Consider the following 19,769-nt stretch of genomic DNA (forward strand, 5'->3'; position numbering starts at 1 on the left):
GCCATATTAATATCAGACAAAATAAACTTTAATACAAAAACTGTTAAGAGAGACAAAGAGGGGCACTATATAATGATTAAGGGTTCAATTCAACAAGAAGATGTAACTATTATAAATGTATATGCACCTAATTACAGGGCACCTGTCTGTTTAAAAGATATGTTAAGGGACTTAAAGGGAGACTTAGATTCCAATACAATAGTACTGGGGGACTTCAATACTCCACTCTCAGAAATAGATAGATCATCCGGACAGATGATCAACAAGGAAAGAGCAGATTTAATCGACACTATTGCCCAGATGGATCTAACAGATATCTACAGAACTTTCAATCCTACATCTAAAGACTTTACATTCTTCTCAGCAGTGCATGGAACCTTCTCTAGGATTGATCAGATACTAGGCCATAAAGCAAGTCTCAGCAAATTTAAAAGAATTAGAATCATACCATGCAGCTTCTCAGACCACAGCGGAATGAAGCTGGAAATTAGCAACTCAGGAAACTCCAGAAAGTATGCAAAGACATTGAAACTGAACAACATGCTCCTGAATGAACACTGGGTCATTCAAGAAATCAAAAGAGAAATCAAAAATTTTCTGGAAGTAAATGAGGATAACAGCACAACATACCAAAACTTATGGGACGCAGCAAAAGCAGTGTTAAGAGGAAAGTTTATATCAATAGGGGCCTATACCAAGAAATTGGAAAGATACCAAATAAATGAGCTTTCAGCGCATCTCAAGGACCTAGAAAAACTGCAGCAAACCAAACCCAAATCTAGTAGGAGAAGAGAAATAATTAAAATCAGAGAAGAAATCAACAGGATTGAATCCAAAAAAAATTACAAAAAATCAGCCAAATGAGGAGCTGGTTTTTTGAGAAAATAAGCAAAATTCACACCCCATTGGCCCAACTAACTAAAAAAAGAAAAGACCCAAATCAGTAAAATCAGATATGAAAAAGGAAATGTAACAACACACACCACAGAAATAAAAAGAATCATCAGAAATTACTACAAGGACTTGTATTCCATCAAACAGGGAAACCTATCAGAAATGGATAGATTCCTGGACACATGCAATGTACCTAAATTGAACCATGAAGACATAAAAAACCTAAACAGACCCATAACTGAGACAGAAATTGAAACCGTAATAAAGGCCCTCCCAACAAAGAAAAGCCCAGGACCAGATGGATTCACTGCTGAATTCTACCAGACATTTAAAGAAGAACTAACTCCAATTCTTCTCAAACTATTCAGAACAATCGAAAAAGATGGAATCCTCCCAAATTCTTTCTATGAAGCCAGCATCACCTTAATTCCTAAACTGGAAAATGATGCAGCACTGAAAGAGAATTATAGACCAATATCCCTGATGAACATAGATGCAAAAATCCTCAATAAAATTCTCGCCAATAGAATACAACAACATATCAGGAAAATCATCCACCCAGACCAAGTGGGATTTATCCCTGGTATGCAGGGATGGTTCAACATTCGCAAATCAATCAATGTGATACACCACATTAACAGACTGCAGAAGAAAAACCATATGATTATCTCAATAGATGCCGAGAAAGCATTCGATAAAATTCAACACCCTTTCATGATGAAAACTCTAAGCAAATTGGGTATAGAAGGAACATTCCTCAATATAATCAAAGCAATTTATAAAAAACCCACAGCCAGCATCCTATTGAATGGGGAAAAGTTGGAAGCATTTCTACTGAGGTCTGGTACCAGACATGGATGCCCACTCTCACCACTGCTATTCAATATAGTTCTGGAAGTTTTAGCCAGAGCCATCAGACAAGAAAAAGAAATCAAAGGAATACAAATCGAGAAGGAAGAAGTCAAATTATCCCTCTTTGCAGACGATATGATTCTTTACTTAGAGGATCCGAAGAACTCTACTAAAAGACTATTAGAACTCATAGAGGAGTTTGGCAAAGTGGCAGGATATAAAATCAATGTACAAAAATCAACAGCCTTTGTATACACAAGCAATGTCATGGCTGAGAAAGAACTGCTAAGATCAATCCCATTCACAATAGCTACAAAAACAATTAAATACCTTGGAATAAACTTAACCAAGGACGTTAAAGATCTCTACGATGAGAACTACAAAATCTTAAAGAAAGAAATAGAAGAGGATACCAAAAAATGGAAAAATCTTCCATGCTCATGGATTGGAAGAATCAATATCATCAAAATATCCATTCTCCCAAAAGCAATTTATAGATTTAATGCAATCCCAATCAAGCTACCGAAGACCTTCTTCTCAGATCTGGAAAAAATGATGCTGAAATTCATATGGAGGCACAAGAGACCTCGAATAGCTAAAGCAATCTTGTACAACAAAAACAAAGCCGGAGGCATCACAATACCAGATTTCAGGACATACTACAGGGCAGTTGTAATCAAAACAGCATGGTACTGGTACAGAAACAGATGGATAAACCAATGGAACAGAATTGAAACACCAGAAATCAACCCAAACATCTACAGCCAGCTTATATTTGATCAAGGATCTAAAACAAATTCCTGGAGCAAGGACAGTCTATTCAATAAATGGTGCTGGGAAAACTGGATTTCCACATACAGAATCATGAAGCAAGACCCCTACCTTACACCTTACACAAAAATCCACTCAACATGGATTAAAGACCTAAATCTACGACCTGACACCATCAAGTTACTAGAGAACATTGGAGAAACCCTTCAAGATATTGGCACAGGCAAAGAATTTCTGGAAAAGACCCGGGAGGCACAGGCAGTCAAAGCCAAAATCAACTATTGGGATTGCATCAAATTGAGAAGTTTCTGCACTGCAAAAGAAATAGTCAGGAGAGTGAAGAGACAACCGACAGAATGGGAAAAAATATTTGCAAACTATGCAACAGATAAAGGGTTAATAACCAGAATCTACAAAGAGATCAAGAAACTCCACAAAAACAAAACCAACAACCCACTTAAGAGATGGGCCAAGGACCTCAATAGACATTTTTCGAAAGAGGAAATCCAAATGGCCAACAGGCACATGAAAAAATGTTCAAGGTCACTAGCAATCAGGGAAATGCAAATCAAAAGCACAATGAGGTTTCACCTCACCCCGGTTAGAATGGCTCACATGCAGAAATCTACCAACAACAGATGCTGGCGAGGATGTGGGGAAAAAGGGACACTAACCCACTGTTGGTGGGAATGCAAACTGGTCAAGCCACTGTGGAAGTCAGTCTGGAGATTCCTCAGAAACCTGAAGATAACCCTACCATTCGACCCAGCCATCCCACTCCTTGGAATTTACCCAAAGGAATTTAAATTGGCAAACAAAAAAGCGGTCTGCACCCTAATGTTTATAGCAGCACAATTCACAATAGCCAAGACCTGGAACCAACCTAAATGCCCATCAACGGTAGACTGGATAAAGAAATTATGGGATATGTACTCTTTAGAATAATATACCGCAGTAAGAAACAATGAAATCTAGTCATTTGCAACAAAATGGAGGAATCTGGAACACATCATGCTGAGTGAAATAAGCCAGTCCCAAAGGGACAAATATATGTTCTCCCTGATCGGTGACAACTGACTGAACACCAAAAAGGAAACCTGTTGAAGTGAAATGGACACTATGAGGAACGGTGACTTGATCAGCATAGCCCTGACTGTTAACGAACAACTTAATTCATTATCCCTCTTGGTAGTTTTTTTTGTCTGTTCTACTTAATATGACTGGTTTAATTCTGTAATTAATACACAGTTATTCTTAAGTGTTGAAATTTAACTGAAATGTGATCCCTGTTAAACATAAGAGTGGGAATAAGAGAGGGAAGAGATGTACAAATTTGGGACATGCTCAAGCTGACTTGCCCCAAATGGTAGAGTTAGAAACATACCAGGGGACTCCAATTCAATCCCATCAAGGTGGCATGTACCAATGCCATCTCACTAGTCCCAGTGATCAATTTCTGTTCACAATTGATCATAATGAAAGGACTAAGAGTCAAAGGGAGCACATAAACATGTCTAGTACCTGCTAACACTAACCGATAGAATAAATAAAGGGGAGAGTGATCCAACATGGGAAGTGAGATACTCAGCAGACTCATAGAATGGCAGATGTCCTAAATAGCACTCTGGCCTCAGAATCAGCCCTTAAGGCATGTGGATCCGGCTGAAAAGCCCATGAGAGTATTTCAGGCATGGAAAGCCAAGACACTCTGGCAAAAAGATCTCTGTGAGTGAGATCCCAGTGGAAAGAACAGGTCTTCAAAGAAGGAGGTACCTTTCTCTGAAGGGAGGAGAGAACCTCCACTTTGACTTGACCTTGTCTAAACAAGATAAGAGTCGGAGAACTCAAGGGGCTTCCATAGCCTTGGAAACTCATGACTGGAGCATAGGGAAATTTCTGATGCCATAAACAGGAGTGTCAATTTGTAAAGTCAACAACAGGAGTCACTGTGCACTTACTCCTCATGTAGGATCTCTGTCCTTAATGTGCTGTACATTGAGACTTAATGGTATAACGAGTACTCAAACAATATATTTCACTTTGTGTTTCTATGGGGGTGCAAACTGTTGAAATCTTTACTTAATGTATACTAAACTGATCCTCTGTAAAAAAAAAAAAAGAAAGAAGAAGAAATTATCAGTTCCCAACTTGACTCTCTCTGGGGTTAAACATGACAATAGGTCTGATCTGATTTCATCATCATTTAAAAAATCATCTATTATTTTTCACTTTATGTTTCTGTGTGGGAGCAAACTGTTGAAATCCTTACTTAATGTATGCTAAACTGATCTTCTGTATATAAAGGTAATCGAAAATGAATCTTGATGTGAATGGAAGGGGAGAGGGAGTGGGAAAGGGAGGGTTGCGGGTAGGAGGGAAGTTATGGGGGGGGAAGCCATTGTAATCCATAAGCCGTACTTTGGAAATTTATATTCATTAAATAAAAGTAAAAAAAAAACAGTAATGGCAAGAAATGAACAGGTAATTCTTAAATGGCTGAGTGAAGGATGCCATGTTTTACAAATAGATGAAAAATAAGAAACAAAATAAGAGTCACCGAGGGAAACACTGAGAGTCCTATTCTATCTTATTGTCTAATGTTTGCAAGGACATTCAGATACTGTTCACAGAATATTACCTAAAAGCACAATTACCAAATAGTGAAATAAATATGCTAGTATTTTATTAAATTAGTATAATTCCTATGATGGTTAGAATATTTCAGTCCCAAGTGCTGGCACTTTTAAATTTTTGAAATCAATATAGGGAAGACATGCAATGCCTAGTTCTTCTTTTGTACATCCTTTCAGACAACACTTATCTGAGTATCCTCTGCGTCTTCTTTGGGGATGATTTCCCCAAAACAAACTGCTTATGGTTTTAATTTTGTTTGTACTTTTCTTCTGAAGTTTTATGCTCTTGTGAATATCTGGATTAATATCAGGAGAGGAAGAAAATGCTCTTATTTCATGAGGAGGTGAGCTGGCTTTTTTGTATTGATACTCAGGCAGTGACTGCATCTCCAAATTGTGTATTGCTTCTTCCTGAGAGACAGTAGTAGGTAAGACTGCTAAGAGATAAGAAAAACAATTCTACTTTATTAAGATCTTCTTTTAGATGAAAATATAATTAGTAATTAGCAAACTGTTGAAATCCTTACTTAATGTATGCTAAACTGATCTTCTGTATATTAAGATAATCGAAAATGAATCATGATGTGAATGGAAGGGGAGAGGGAGTGGGAAAGGGGAGGGTTGTGGGTGGGAGGGACGGTATGGGGGGGAAGCCATTGTAATCCATAAGTCGTACTTTGGAAAATTATATGCATTAAATAAAAGTTTAAAAAAAATAATAACAGAAAAAAAAAACAAGTAATCACATTTTAAATAAAGAATAGAAAATATTGTTATTCCAAAGTAGTATATATTTTTACTAAAATAGTTGAAGCATTTTCCTATTAAAGTCTATTACATCTTTGTGTTAGCATTTTTCATTAAGATACCACTCACAGATTACAAAATTCAACATTTAAAAGTATACAGTTCAGTAGTTCTTAGTTATTTTACAAGGCTGTGTAGCCATCACCACTATCTAATTCTGCAACATTTCTATTACCTCTCCCCGAAACCTCTGTCCATTAACAGTCACTCCCATTTTCCTCTTCCTCTAACAATTACTTAATCTACTTTCTGTTGATATGAATTTGACTATTCTGTGTATTTCATATAAACTGAAGTATATAATATGTGGTCTTTTGTGTCACCTTTTTCACTTACATTGTTTACAACATTCATTCATGTAACCGTATTTTGTTCCTTATATGGTTGAATTATTTTCCATTGTATAGACATTTCACATTTTGTTTATCCATTCAGTAGTTAAAGGATATTTGGTGGTTTCCAGTTTTCGGCTATTATGGTTGCACTGCTATTAAAATACAATTTTTTAGATATGTGTGTGTGTATATATATATATATATGGATTATACAAAATGTAAGGCTTTCTGAAATACCACTAACAGATGACAAAATGGGATAACGTATTTTCAATATTTAAAATGAACAATTGATATTATATCTAGATATGAATAATTCTTACAAATGAACTTTTTAAAAAAGATTTATTTTTATTTATTTGAAATACAGAGTTACAGGGAGAGGGAGAGAGAAAGGTCTTCCATCACTGGTTCACTCCCCAAATGGCCACAATGGCCACAACTGTGCTGATCTGAAGTCAGGAGCCAGGAGCTTCTTCCAGCTCTCCCACGTGGGTACAGGGGCCTAAGAACCTGGGGCATCTTCTACTGCTTTCCCAGGCCATAGCAGAAGGCTGGATTGGAAGAGGAGCAGCTGGGACTCGAACAGGTGCCCATAAGGGATGCTGGCACTGGTGCCCATATGGGAGGCTGGGGCTTTAACCTGCTGTGCCACTGCACCAGCCCCTCTTCCATTTTTCTATCACTATCTCTGCTTTTCAATTAAATAAAAATACATAGAGGAATTTGGAAAACATCATGCTGAGTGAATGAAGCCAGTCCCAAAGGGACAAACATCATATGTTCTCCCTGATCGGCGACAACTAACTGAGCACCAAAGGGTAAACTTGTTGAAGTGAAATGGACACTATGAGAAACAGTGACTCGATCAGCTCTTGTCCTGACGGTTGATGTACAATGTAATACTTTATCCATTTTAGTATTTTTTTTGTTCTAGTAACATTGGTTGAACTCTGTAATTAACACACAATTATTCTTAGGTGTTTAAATTTTAACTGAAAAGCGCTCCCTGTTAGGAATTTGAAAACATTATGCTGAGTGAAATAAGCCAATCCCAAAGGGACAAATACCATATGTTCTCCCTGATAGGTGACAACTAACTGAGCACCAAAAAGGAAACCTGTTAAAGTGAAATGAACACTATGAGAAACGGTGACTTGATCAGCCCTCACCTTGACTGTTGATGAGCAACTTAATATGTAGTATTAAGTATTTTTGTTTGTTTGTTCTACTTAATACTTTTGGTTGAATACTGTAATCAATACACAATTCTTCTTAAGTGCTGAAACTTAACTGAAAAGTGATCGCTGTTAAATATAAGAGTGGGAATAAGAGAGGGAAGAGATGCACAAATTTGGGACATGCTCAAGCTGACTTACCTCAAACGGTAGAGTTAGAAACATACCAGGGGATTCCAATTCAATCCCATCAAGGTGGCATGTACCAATGCCATCTCACTAGTCCCAGTGATCAATTTCTGTTCACAATTTATCATAATGATAGGACTAAGAACTAAAGAGATCATATAAACAAGAATAGTGTCTGCAAATACTAGCTGATAGAATAAAAAAGGGAGAGAATGATCCAACATGGGAAGTGAGATACACAGCAGACCCATAGAAAGGCAGATGTCCTAACAGCACTCTGGCCTCAGAATCAGCCCTTAAGGCATGCGGATCCAGCTGAAAAGCCCATGAGAGTATTTCAGGCATGGAAAGCCAAGACACTCTGGGGGGAAAAAAAAAACCTAAATGAAAGATCTCCACGAGTGAGATCCCAGTGGAAAGAACAGGTCATCAAAGAAGGAGGTACCTTTCTCTGAAGGGAGGAGAGAACTTCCACTTTGACCATGGCCTTGTCTAAATATGATCAGAGTCGGTGAACTCAGGGGGGCTTCCATAGCCTTGGCAGCTCATGACAAGAGCCTAGGGTGATTACTGATGCCATAAACAAGAGTGTCAATTTGTGAAGTCAACAACAGGAGTCACTGTGCACTTACTCCTCATGTGGGCTCTCTGTCCTTAGTGTGCTGTACATTGAGATTTAATGCTATAACTAGTACTCAAACAGTATTTTTCACTTTATGTTTCTGTGTGGGAGCAAACTGTTGAAATCTTTACTTAATATATGCTAAACTGATCTTCTGTATATAACGAGAATCGAAAATGAATCTTGATGTGAATGGAAGGGGAGAGGGAGTGGGAAAGGGGAGGGTTGCGGGTGGGAGGGACGTTATGGGGGGGAAGCCATTGTAATACATAAGCTGTACTTTGGAAATTTATATTCATTAAATAAAAGTTAAAGAAAAGAAAAAAATACATAGAATATTTTAAGAAAAGAGGAGCAACTGGGACAGAATCCTGAAGATAACCCTACCATTCGACCCAGCCATCCCACTCCTTGGAATTTACCCAAAGGAATTTAAATTGGGAACCGCCCTTCCACGGAGGTGGAAGGGACGATAGCCAACCCGGGAAGAACCAGCAGCAAACCCGGGGAGGGCCGAGCAGACAAAAGAACAGCGCAGGGTCCTGTGTCATTCCTCCACGAAGAGGGGGAGCGACAGTCCTGGATGGGGCCAAGATCTCTCAAGAGTTGACAACATCTGCCCCCATCTCGACTGGTCACATCTCCCCATCTTCCACACTCCCGTCAAATGATGTTTCCTCCAGCGTTGTACTTCTGCTTTCTCTTTCAACTCTGCCTGCTCTCCTTGCTGTCACCAAAATTTTGTGACCTGAGCCCCAACCATCTTCCCAAATTGCCCACATGGATTTCCAACTGCCCGCTGGTGGGCACTTCCAGCTGCACTTTGCGCATTTGTCTCAAGCCACACATGTCCAAAACTGATCTCGTTAGCTACGCTCTCCAGCTTCCCACGGCGAGACAGGCTCCTCTATCTTTGCTCTCTCAATCCGCGCCACCACCAGCCACTCAGACCCCCAAATGGAAGCCCTAAAGCCACCTGTGACTCCCTCTCCCTCACCAAGTTCCATCTATGTTGTCATTAAATCTGTTGTGCATTTGTGCCACTCCTGCCCAGGCTAGGCTCTTAGCACCTCTCTGCTACTGCAAATCCCTCCTACGGGGCCACCCAGCTTTGGATCTCCCTCCACTGTACAAACTGTACAGCTAACCCCACACATATCTGATGTTGTTAAAGATTTATTTATTTATTTGAGATGCAGAATGACAGAGACAGAGAGATCTTTCATCTGCTTGCTCACTCTCCAAATGGCTTCAAGAGTCGGAGCTGGACCAGGATGAAGCCAGGAAACCCAGAACTCCACCTGGATCTCCCATGAGGGTGCGGGGGCCTGAGTAGCTGGGCCATCATCTGCTGTCTTCCCAGACACTTTAGTTGGGAGTTGGATCAGAAGTGGAACAGCTGAGAACCTACATTCCTATATGGGGAGCCAGTGTCACAAGTTGTAGCTCAGCATGTGTGCCACAATGTAGACCCCTCCAGATCTGATAGTCAATTCAGTAAATATTTGCCAGGGACCCACCACTGCTAGACTTGTGCCCAGAACTGGAAATGCAATGGCGACTATGACCAGAAGGCTCCCCATCCTCACAAGGCTCCCACCGCAGCCCAGAAACCAGACGGGGAAGAAGCACAGAACACACACACACATACACACACATCACATACTTCTAACTCATAGGGTAGGAAGTCAAAGCATGGGACGGGGATTTGCACCAGCACTTGCATTTGATTTTAATGCCCCATTGCTCTAGTCTTGAAAATTTCAATAATTTTACCTATTGAACTTATAAGTGAAGTGCAGGTACATAAACTTTTAAATGAAGACTGTCAGGAGAATAGACCATGCAGAGGAGATACTGACGAGAGAGGAAGCAAGCTTTTTATTTTACTATCTTTAAGTCCCTTTCCTGATTTTTGAACCGGAGATCTGTTTTTGCCTTACATTGGATTGGGATAATTAGGTAGTCAGTCCTATTGACACTCAAATAGACAACAATTTGCTATGAAAAAGATCAATGCTGGGCTGGCATTGTCATGCAGTGGGTTAAGCTGCGGCCTGCCATGTCCACATCCCATAGGAGTGCCAGTTTAAGTCCTGGCTATTCCACTTCCAATCCAGCTCCCTGCTATTGTGCCCAAGAAAGCAGCAGAGGATGGTTCAAGAACTTGGGCCTCTGTTCCCTAATGGGAGACCAGAATGAAGCTCCTGGCTCCTGGCTTTGGCCTGCGCTGCCTTTGTGGCCATTTTGGGGAATGAACCACTGGATGGAAAATCTCTAACTCTGCCTTTAAAATAAATAAATCTTTAAAAAAAAATCAGTGTTGACTTTGCAGGGACAATGATACCTAAGGTTGTTTTGAAGGACAAAAATGGATTTGGCAGATGCCAAGCACACTCCAGAAAGGTGATGCTAGGAAAGGAACTGTATGCTTCATAAATGTGTAAACTTTACATATACTTAATTCCTATAGACTAAGAAAAGAAACACTTTATATTGGTTATGTACATCCTCAATACACTGGTTTTTAATGTTTTTTTAACTCGACCTCTGTACCAAGCACAAATTGCATTTCTTATGGTAGAACAAACTTAGGGATGAGAAAGGTAGAGATAAACATGCCTTTGGGTTAGATTTACCTGGGTTTACACCTCCCCCCCATGCCGGAAGAGAGGCATGAGAGCTTTCAGACTGGGCAGGGAAGAAGGCGTCCGTGTTTCCCGACGCCTGGGAAATCTGCTCTGCCAAAGGGGTTTCCTCTTGGAAATGGAACTGGCTCCAGTTACCATGGCCACAGAGTTTGACTATTTCTTTCAGCAGATGCCGGCCGCACAGCTTCCTGGCTCTGCTTAAGTCCTGTGTCAGCTCACGGGAGAACCGAATCAGTAGGAGCCCAAGCCACAAACAGAAGAGCCGAGGCATCCCCGAGCCCAAGGCCAAGGGGGCTTGCACCCTGCAGTTACCGTTTGCCCGCCATGCCAGGCCGGGCACCCCACCTCGTGTGCGCCTGCGCAGGAGCCAGCCGCGCGCACGTGGCTGTCGGGTCTTCTGAGCATGTGTGGACCTCGCGAGAACACACACGCGAGGCTCGAGGCCTGAGGGCGCGGTGGGGCCTGGTCTTCACGCTTCATCTGAGTGGTCAGGCGGTGGGACGCAGCAAACTCTGGCTCTTAAAATGAGAGCTCAAAATACCCGCATCCACCTGTTTGATTTTGTTTCTCTTGGCTTTATCACGGGGATATTAAGGTGAAACGTGAGACTGTCGGGATCATGATAACCGACAACCTGGTTGTTCCTGAGGTGTGGCGTCACTCAGCGAAACCTGTCATCTCCTTCATGGTGCTAAGGTAGGTAGGTAGGTGTGTTTACATTTATTTAGGCGCTTGTTTGATGACGTCTTTCCCCAGATCCCCTAGTTTCCTGAAGGCAAAGCCTGTGTCTGTTCGTGCTTCCTCTTGTACGCCAGGTCCTGGCATGGAGCTGTCAATCAAATGTGTGTCCAAATGCAAGTATCTTCGAGTGTGTTTCTGTGAAATTTAAAGTCAGAATCAAAGATTCTTTTGAAAATTCCCATCACTTTTGAAGGGAGGAATAGTTCTTAGCCTCGATCTCCATAACAAAGAGGTAGGGAATGCTATTCTGAGGCACCTGGTATGGAAATTTGTTTTCTTCAGCTACAGGATTGCCTATTGCCGAATTGTGATTAGCTTGTGACAGGGACTGCGAATAACAGCATGAAGTGCAAGTTTAGATATGATTTGGCTCAGGAGGGAAAGGACAGGGAAGCGAGGTGCGATTGCTTTTGGGTCGCTTTATCATTTTGAATGAAGTTGTATTTTGTTGTAAAGTGTATTGGCACCGGAGGATACACTATCAGCCACGAGGGGGCAGTCGGGGGCCGTCCCAGGCATAGGAAACCTGTGGACGCCAAAGCCCGGGAGACGCCGGTTTGTCAGTAATCCCGCCGGTTTTACCGTCGCAGTTTTATGTTCGCCCTCTGTCTTTTCTGTCTTCTGCCTGTATATCTTTTTCTCCATTTTCCATTCTCCCAGCGATGAGCTGTTTCCCAGTAACATTCATGAATGTTGTTAAATCAACTGGTAAACTGATTTTTTTTAAGGTTAAAAATAAGAAATTAACAGTCTCATCACATTCTTTGAAAATCCACTAATATCCAAGCTATAGCGGGTGATGAGGCCTGAGGAAGGAAAATGCTCGTTATACCTAGAGGAAAATGAAAAAGAAAACACTGAAGCAGTATGCGTCAGAACTTGGGGAATTTGATTTAGATTCCCATTCTCTTTCCCCTCTCTACACCCTTGTCCTGCGTTCTGTTTCCCCATGCCATTCATTAAAAATAGAGTACATTTTCTTTGAAGGGAGGAGAAAACTTCAACTCTACTATGGCCTTGTCTCGATACTGGTGGAGCTTGTGGATTCAAAAGGTTTCCATAGCCTAGGCAGCTCACGTCAAGAGCCTCCAGTGATCACTGATGTCATACATAAGAGTGGTAATTGTTAAATTAACATCAGAAGTCACTGTGCATTAACTCCTCATGCAGGACCTCCATCCTCAACAAGCTATTTTATGAGAGTTAACAGTAAAATTTGTTCTCAAAGATTTATCTCATTTTAGTGTATTAAGTGGAGGATACTCTTAGTCTCATATAAGTTTTTGTTACACCAACTGTCCAACTCCATTGCTTGTTTTCAAAGGTGTTTCCTTAATTAATGATAAAACTTGTTCTCAAGGACTTACTTTCTTTTAATGTATTAAATGGAGGATATTCTTATGCCTCATAAATTTTAGTTATGTCTAAGTGCTCACAAAAGAGGGATCATTCTTGGGTGCTTCTTTAAAGCTAATTAAGTTTCTCAAAAAAAAAGTGAAATTAACTTTGATATGCAATAACTTTGAATAGCCCTTGTCTCAACTGTTGAAGAACAATTTTTTTTTCTTTTTTGTGCAAATTGTTGAACTCTTTACTTAGTATAGAGTTGGTCTTCTGTGTATAAAGTTAATCAAAAATGGATCTTAGTGGAGAATGGGACTGGGGAGGGGGGGAGGAGGAGTGGTGGGAGTGTGGGTGGGAGGGTGGGAAGAATCACTGTATTCCTAAAGTTGTACTTATGAAATGCATGAAGTTTGTATTCCTTAAATAAAAAGTTTCTTTGGAGAAAAAATAAAATAAAAATAACCAACAAAAACATATTGAGTTTATAATATTTTGAAATCCTACAGTATCACAAAGAAAAACAGTACATATTTTACTTCTCAGTATATTTACTGTCAACACCATGCAGGAGTTTCTATCCATTTTGTTTGTTTTGATGTTCTCTTCGCCTTGAAAAATACCCAACACATAGTAGGTTCTCATCAATTTAATGTTAGTAGTTATAGTTAATAATATCAATAAATAAGTGAAATGTTAATGGTAATTATAAAGTACTTGATGAATAAACAAATAACTGAGTAAGCTCCCAGAAAAATTTTATACACTCTTTTATACTTTTGTCATAATTACAGTTCTTTATTCATTATTATCAATTTTTTTAAAGTGATGTAGGGGCTGACACCATGGCTCACTTGGTTAGTCCTCTGCCTGCAATGTCAGCCTCCCATTTGGGTGCCGGGTTCTAGTCCCGGTTGCTCCTCTTCTAGTCCAGCTCTCTGCTGTGGCCCGGGAGGGCAGTGGAAGATTGCCCAAGTGCTTGGGCCCTGCACCCACATGGGAGACCAGGAAGAAACACCTGGCTCCTGGATTCGGATCGGCACAGCGCCGGCCATAGCGGCCATTTGTGGAGTGAACCAACAGAAGGAAGACCTTTCTCTCTGTCTCTCTCTCTCACTGTCTGTAACTCTACTTGTCAAATAAATTTATAAAAATGATGTAGCTATATATCCTCTAATATTTATGATCACATTAAGGGGTGGAAACTTTTTGGTTCATATTTATTATCCAATGCCTAGGGTAGTGCCTACTAAGTAGTTACTGAATAAGTGTTTATTGAATGAATGAACACATTTTTAACTACTAATACAACTACTTAGGAGATTCAATGAATTTATTGAATTGAGCAAATTATTATCAAAATTACTTATTTTGTGTGCGTTATTACTACTGAGTGAATTTCTGATTTATTTATTTTTATTTTTATTTTTTTGACAGGCAGAGTGGACAGTGAGAGAGAGAGACAGAGAGAAAGGTCTTCCTTTTTCTGTTGGTTCACCCCCCAACGGCCGCTGTGGCTGGCGTACCGCACTGATCCTAAGCCAGGAGCCAGGTACTTCTCCTGGTCTCCCATGCAGGTACAGGGCCCAAGCACTTGGGCCATCCTCTGCTGCCCTCCTGGGCCACAGCAGAGAGCTGGACTGGAAGAGGAGCAACCGGGACAGAATCTGGTGTGCTGGCACCTCAGGCAGAGGATTAACCTATTGAGCTGCAGCGCCGGCTGATTTATTTGTTAATGTCCTGTGCTATCTGCCTTATTCCAGAATAATTTCATAAAAACAGTGCAATAAATCATATTTGAATATTTATAAATGAGAATTTCATTTACTTAAGATAAAATCTAAGGGATTGTTAAGAGTTATAGTAGAATTTTTTTTCTCAGACTACTTTAGGATTTTGTTGATATATTGATACGAATATTTAGAATCCCATGGTTTAATCTCTTACATTTGTAGTTTAGAAATATTAAAATAAGCCGGTGCTGCGGCTCACTAGGCTAATCCTCCACCTTGCGGTGCCGGCACACTGGGTTCTAGTCCCGGTTGGGGCGCCGGATTCTGTCCTGGTTGCCCCTCTTCCAGGCCAGCTCTCTGCTATGGCCAGGGAGTGCAGTGGAGGATGGCCCAAGTCCTTGGGCCCTGCACCCCATGGGAGACCAGGAGAAGCACCTAGCTCCTGCCATTGGATCAGCGCGGTGCGCCAGCTGCAGCGCACCTGCCGCGGCGGCCATTGGAGGGTGAACCAACAGCAAAAGGAAGACCTTTCTCTCTGTCTCTCTCTCTCTCACTGTACACTCTGCCTGTCAAAAAAAAAAAGAAATATTAAAATAAATATGATACTTATTTGGTTATAGTACAGGTAGTGCCTTCTTTATTTACCTTTTTGCTTTCTGTTCAATGTAGTCTCTGTCTTCCCCATTATAATTACTCCTTTAACATTGTATTCTTGGTGCCTGTCAACAGTAAGTATTCAAAAAATGTATTTTGAAAGAATGGTGGTAATAATCGATTGTTGAGTGATTACCACAATCAGGCCTTGTTCTAAGTTCTTGTGTATGTTTATCCCATTTAATGCTTGCAGCAATCATATGAAGTGCTACTGTAATTGTCTCCATTTTATAAATGAGGGAGCTCAGGCTTAGAATTCAAGAAGCTCCTCCAAGCTAACAGAGTTTGTAAGAGGCAAGAGCCTGGGCCAGCGCCATGGCTCACTTGGCTAATCCTCCGCCTGTGGCGCTGGCACCCCAGGTACCAGTCCTGGTTGCTCCTCTTCCAGTCCAGCTCTCTGCTGTGGCCCGGAAGGGCAGCAGAGGATGGCCCAAGTGCTTGGGCCCCTGCACCCGAAGGCAGACCAGGATGAAGCACCTGGCTCCTGGCTTCGGATCGGCACATCACTGGCCGTGGTGGCCATTGGGGAAGTGAACCAATGGAAGGAAGACCTCTCTCTCTCTCACTGTCTATAATCTCTCTCTGTCTCTCTCTCACACTAACTATGCCTGTCAAAAAAAAAAAAAAAAAGGCAAGAGCCTGTGTCTGGAGCCCAAACCTACTGAGCTTTTAACCTATTTTATATGGCTGTAATAAGTCCAAAAAAAATCACAGAAACAAAAGAATCTAGTTTGGTAACAATGGTGAAATATCCTAATATCAAAACAGATCTTTTAAGATGAAAACCCTAAATTAGAGGAAACAATAATTTGGGCTACAAACAAACACAAAAACCTAATTGCATAAAAATGGTTTTAAAAATTTACTCTGCTGGTAGTAAAAAGACTTAGAGACTTAGGCACAGTGAGTTAAGCTACCACGGGCAGCCCACATCAGAGTGTTTGAGTCCTGACTACTCCGTTTCCTATCCAACTCCCTGCTAATGTACCAGAGAAAGGCAGTGGAAGATGGCCCAAGTACTTGGGTCCCTGCCACTCATATGGGAAACCAAGATGGAGTTCTTGGCTCCTTGCTTTGGCCTGACTCAGATGTGGCTTGTGTTGACTATTTGGGGAGTGAACCAACAGCCGGACTCTTTCTGTGTGGTGTGTCCTTTTCTCTATGTGTCTCTTTGCCTTTCAAATAAATAAGTTAAATAAATCTTAGAAAGAGAGATTTAGAGGTTGCACCCAGCTGTAAGGCCAGGAAGCTGTGCATACTTAGGGAAATCATAAGAACCTGTAGCAAAGTTTAAAGGTAGATAATTAATAACAGTACCTTCCGACAAAACTGTTAAAGGATTAAACAAAATAATACATGAAAAATGTACCATCCAGTGTCAGTCATATTAACTGTTACTATTATCAGCTACTCTGTTTTGTTAGAGTGTGAGAATCAGATGAATGAATAGAGAGAAATATATTTTTATATTTAAAATAGATATAATCTTTTATATCTGTATAACTTTGTGTGTTAATAGGCAGAAGCTTGAGAAAGTACTTTAAAGTCTTCTGTAATCTTTTTATTTCTATTACATAAAGAACAGTATGCAGTCAGTATAGTCATGGATTAGTCCTGAAAGGAGAGATTTGTCATGAATTTAATTGCAAAATAAGTCTTAATGTTTAAGAGATATAAATGAAATAAGTAAAATATGCCAAAGTATAAAAGCTTAGATGTCTTATTCCAGTTATTGAAAGCATAATTGTGTAAAACTGTTACTGGTTAGATGTTGAAATGAACTGTACAGTATTTAAGTAAAATAGTTTATGAGAAGGAAAACTGTTATGGATTGCAGTGGTCTTTGAAGGGTTCATTCAGGTGATAAGATTTAACTGGGCTTTGATAGGTAGGCATGGAGAGCCAGGGCTCTCTTTTTTTTTTTTTTTTTTTTTTTTTTTTTTTTTTTGACAGGCAGAGTTAGACAGTGAGAGAGAGAAACAGAGAGAAAGGTCTTCCTTCTGTTGGTTCACCCCCAAAATGGCCGCTACGGCCGGTGCACTGTGCTGATCCGAATCCAGGAGCCAGGTGCTTCCTCCTGGTCTCCCATGCGGATGCAGGGCCCAAGCACTTGGGCCATCCTTCACTGTACTCCCGGGCCACAGCAGAGAACTGGACTGGAAGAGGAGCAACTGGGACAGAATCCGGCGCCCCAACCAGGACTAGAACCTGGGGTGCCGGTGCCACAGGCAGAGGATTAGCCTAGTGAGCCGTGGCGCCAGCCAGGGCTCTCATTTTTGGAAGAAGCAAAGAAATGGAAGCAAATAAGCAAGACATATTTTAGAGAAAACAACTTTTTTTTTTTTTTTTTGGCAGGCAGAGTGGACAGTGAGACAGAGAAAGATCTTCCTTTCTCTGTTGGTTCACCCCTCAATGGCTGCTGCGGCCAGCACACTGCACTGATCCGAAGGCAGGAGCCAGGTGCTTCTCCTGGTCTCCAATGCGGGTGCAGGGCCCAGGCACTTGGGTCATCCTCCACTGCACTCCCTGGCCACAGCAGAGAGCTGGACTGGAAGAGGAGCAACTGGGACAGAATCCGGCACCCCAACCAGGACTAGAACCCGGTGTGCTGGCGCCGCAGGTGGAGGATTAGCCTATAGAGCCACAGCGCCGGCCTGAAAACAACCTATATAATAGCTGTATTAGGGATTAGTGAAAAGTAAAGTATGGTTACAGAATTGTCGCTCCCCCTCTTCGCGGAGGAACGACACAGGACCCTGCGCTGTTCTTTTGTCTGCTCGGCCCTCCCCGGGTTTGCTGCTGGTTCTTCCCGGGTTGGCTACCGACCCTTCCACCTCCGTGGAAGGGCGGTTCCCCCTAGCCACTTTCCCCACTTCCGCGGGGGAGCGGCACACCGCCGGCCGGCTCTCTCGGGGGCTGCACAGGTGTTCCTTCAGATAGATGTTCCCCGTGCATGTTGTCTCTCTCCTCCTTTATAGTCCTTCCACCAATCCCAACTCTGCTACCCACACGCCGAGTACGCTGCTCTCCTCCAATCAGGAGCAGGTCCTGCTGTTTATTGGTTGAACTGGAGGCAGCTGTGTAGAAGCTGTTTCTCCCTTCTCAGCGCCATATTGTGGGAGAGCAGATGCATAGAATAAGTCTTAATTCCAGTAACTTAGTCTAGTCCGAGTTGCTCCCAGTTGCTCCCCACAAGAATAAACAGGGTTTTAAAACTCAGAGCAAGGCATTTGAACTTTATTTTATTTATCCCGTGGAAGTAACAATTTTTTTTTTTTGAAAGACAGAGTGGACAGTGAGAGAGACAGAGAGAAAGGTCTTCCTTTGCTGTTGGTTCACCCTCCAATGGCCGCCGCAGCCGGTGCACCGCGCTGATCCGAAGGAAGGAGCCAGGTACTTCTCCTGGTCTCCCATGGGGTGCAGGGCCCAAGGACTTGGGCCATCCTCCACTGCACTCCCTGGCCACAGCAGAGAGCTGGCCTGGAAGAGGGGCAACCGGGACAGAATCCGGCGCCCCAACCGGGACTAGAACCTGGTGTGCCGGCGCCACAAGGTGGAGGATTAGCCTAGTGAGCCGTGGAGCCGGCTGGAAGTAACAATTTATACTTTGTGAATAAAGTATGGACAAGATGCAATTGAAGCTTAAGTTTACTATCTTGACTCTAGTGTATACTGAAGAGAAGGATGAAGGATTGAAAGTTGAAAAACCAGAAGTCCACATCATTGATCCAGGAGTTGGTGGGAGCCAGTGTTATGATGAAAGGGGTGAGAATAAACAAAAAGAAACACATAAAAATCATATGTAAAGAAAACATCATGAGATTTGGTGAATCATTGGCTGTAAACCAGAGGTAGAGGAGAGGGAGGAACTTAAAAATAGACAAGAGTGTTAGATTGTATAGAATGAAAATGCTGTTGATTTTGAGGGAAATCATGAGGGGAATTTGATGCCAGGATAAAATTTCAACATGATAAATTTCCTATGACTATAAAATATCCTGAAAGAACTGCCTAGTAAAGCAAATGGAAATATATAGCTGGCAGCATGCTGAGATATCGGGCCTGGAGATTGAGACTTGGAAGTCAGTAGGAAAGAAAAAGCTATGAAAATCAATCTCTGACCAATGAACAGGGCATATAGTTTAAGACAGAAGGAAGTGTGAATTCATTTGGAAAGAAATGATGGTCCTAGATGCCATGCTTCAACTTACAGAGGCATGAGACTAAGGAGCCCGCTTTCTATTAAAGCAGCCAGGCAGCCTGTCCAGAATCTCTATATGGGCTGAGCAGTGAAGGGCTATCCCCACTGAAGCCATTCTGCAAAAACTAGAATAAGTCATTACTTCTTCAAATTTGCAGATATCAATG

The 19,769-nt window shown here is 41.5% G+C and overlaps 1 protein-coding gene across 1 annotated transcript; it reads right to left on the reverse strand.

Moving 5' to 3' along the window:
• Nucleotides 1-5,228: 5,228 nt before the first annotated feature.
• INSL6 (insulin like 6) lies at nucleotides 5,229-11,264 on the reverse strand. The gene is made up of 2 exons (XM_070051713.2): nucleotides 10,921-11,264; nucleotides 5,229-5,584 (listed from the first exon to the last, which is right to left on the reverse strand). The coding sequence occupies exons 1-2, from the start codon at nucleotides 11,201-11,203 to the stop codon at nucleotides 5,229-5,231; spliced, it is 639 nt and encodes a 212-aa protein (XP_069907814.1). The 5' UTR covers nucleotides 11,204-11,264.
• Nucleotides 11,265-19,769: the final 8,505 nt, after the last annotated feature.

This window comes from Oryctolagus cuniculus, chromosome 1, assembly GCF_051225735.1.
Source record: "Oryctolagus cuniculus isolate XC-2025 breed Fujian yellow rabbit chromosome 1, ASM5122573v1, whole genome shotgun sequence".
NCBI lineage: Eukaryota > Metazoa > Chordata > Mammalia > Lagomorpha > Leporidae > Oryctolagus > Oryctolagus cuniculus.

Bases quoted from the DNA above. Each gene is read 5' to 3' on its own strand.
- INSL6 (XM_070051713.2), bottom strand. From the start codon at position 11,203: ATGCCTCGGCTCTTCTGTTTGTGGCTTGGGCTCCTACTGATTCGGTTC. The intron at 5,585-10,920 runs GTAAATCTAACC...ATCTCTTAGCAG, and splicing joins GGGGGGAGGTGTAAACCCAG to TCTTACCTACTACTGTCTCT.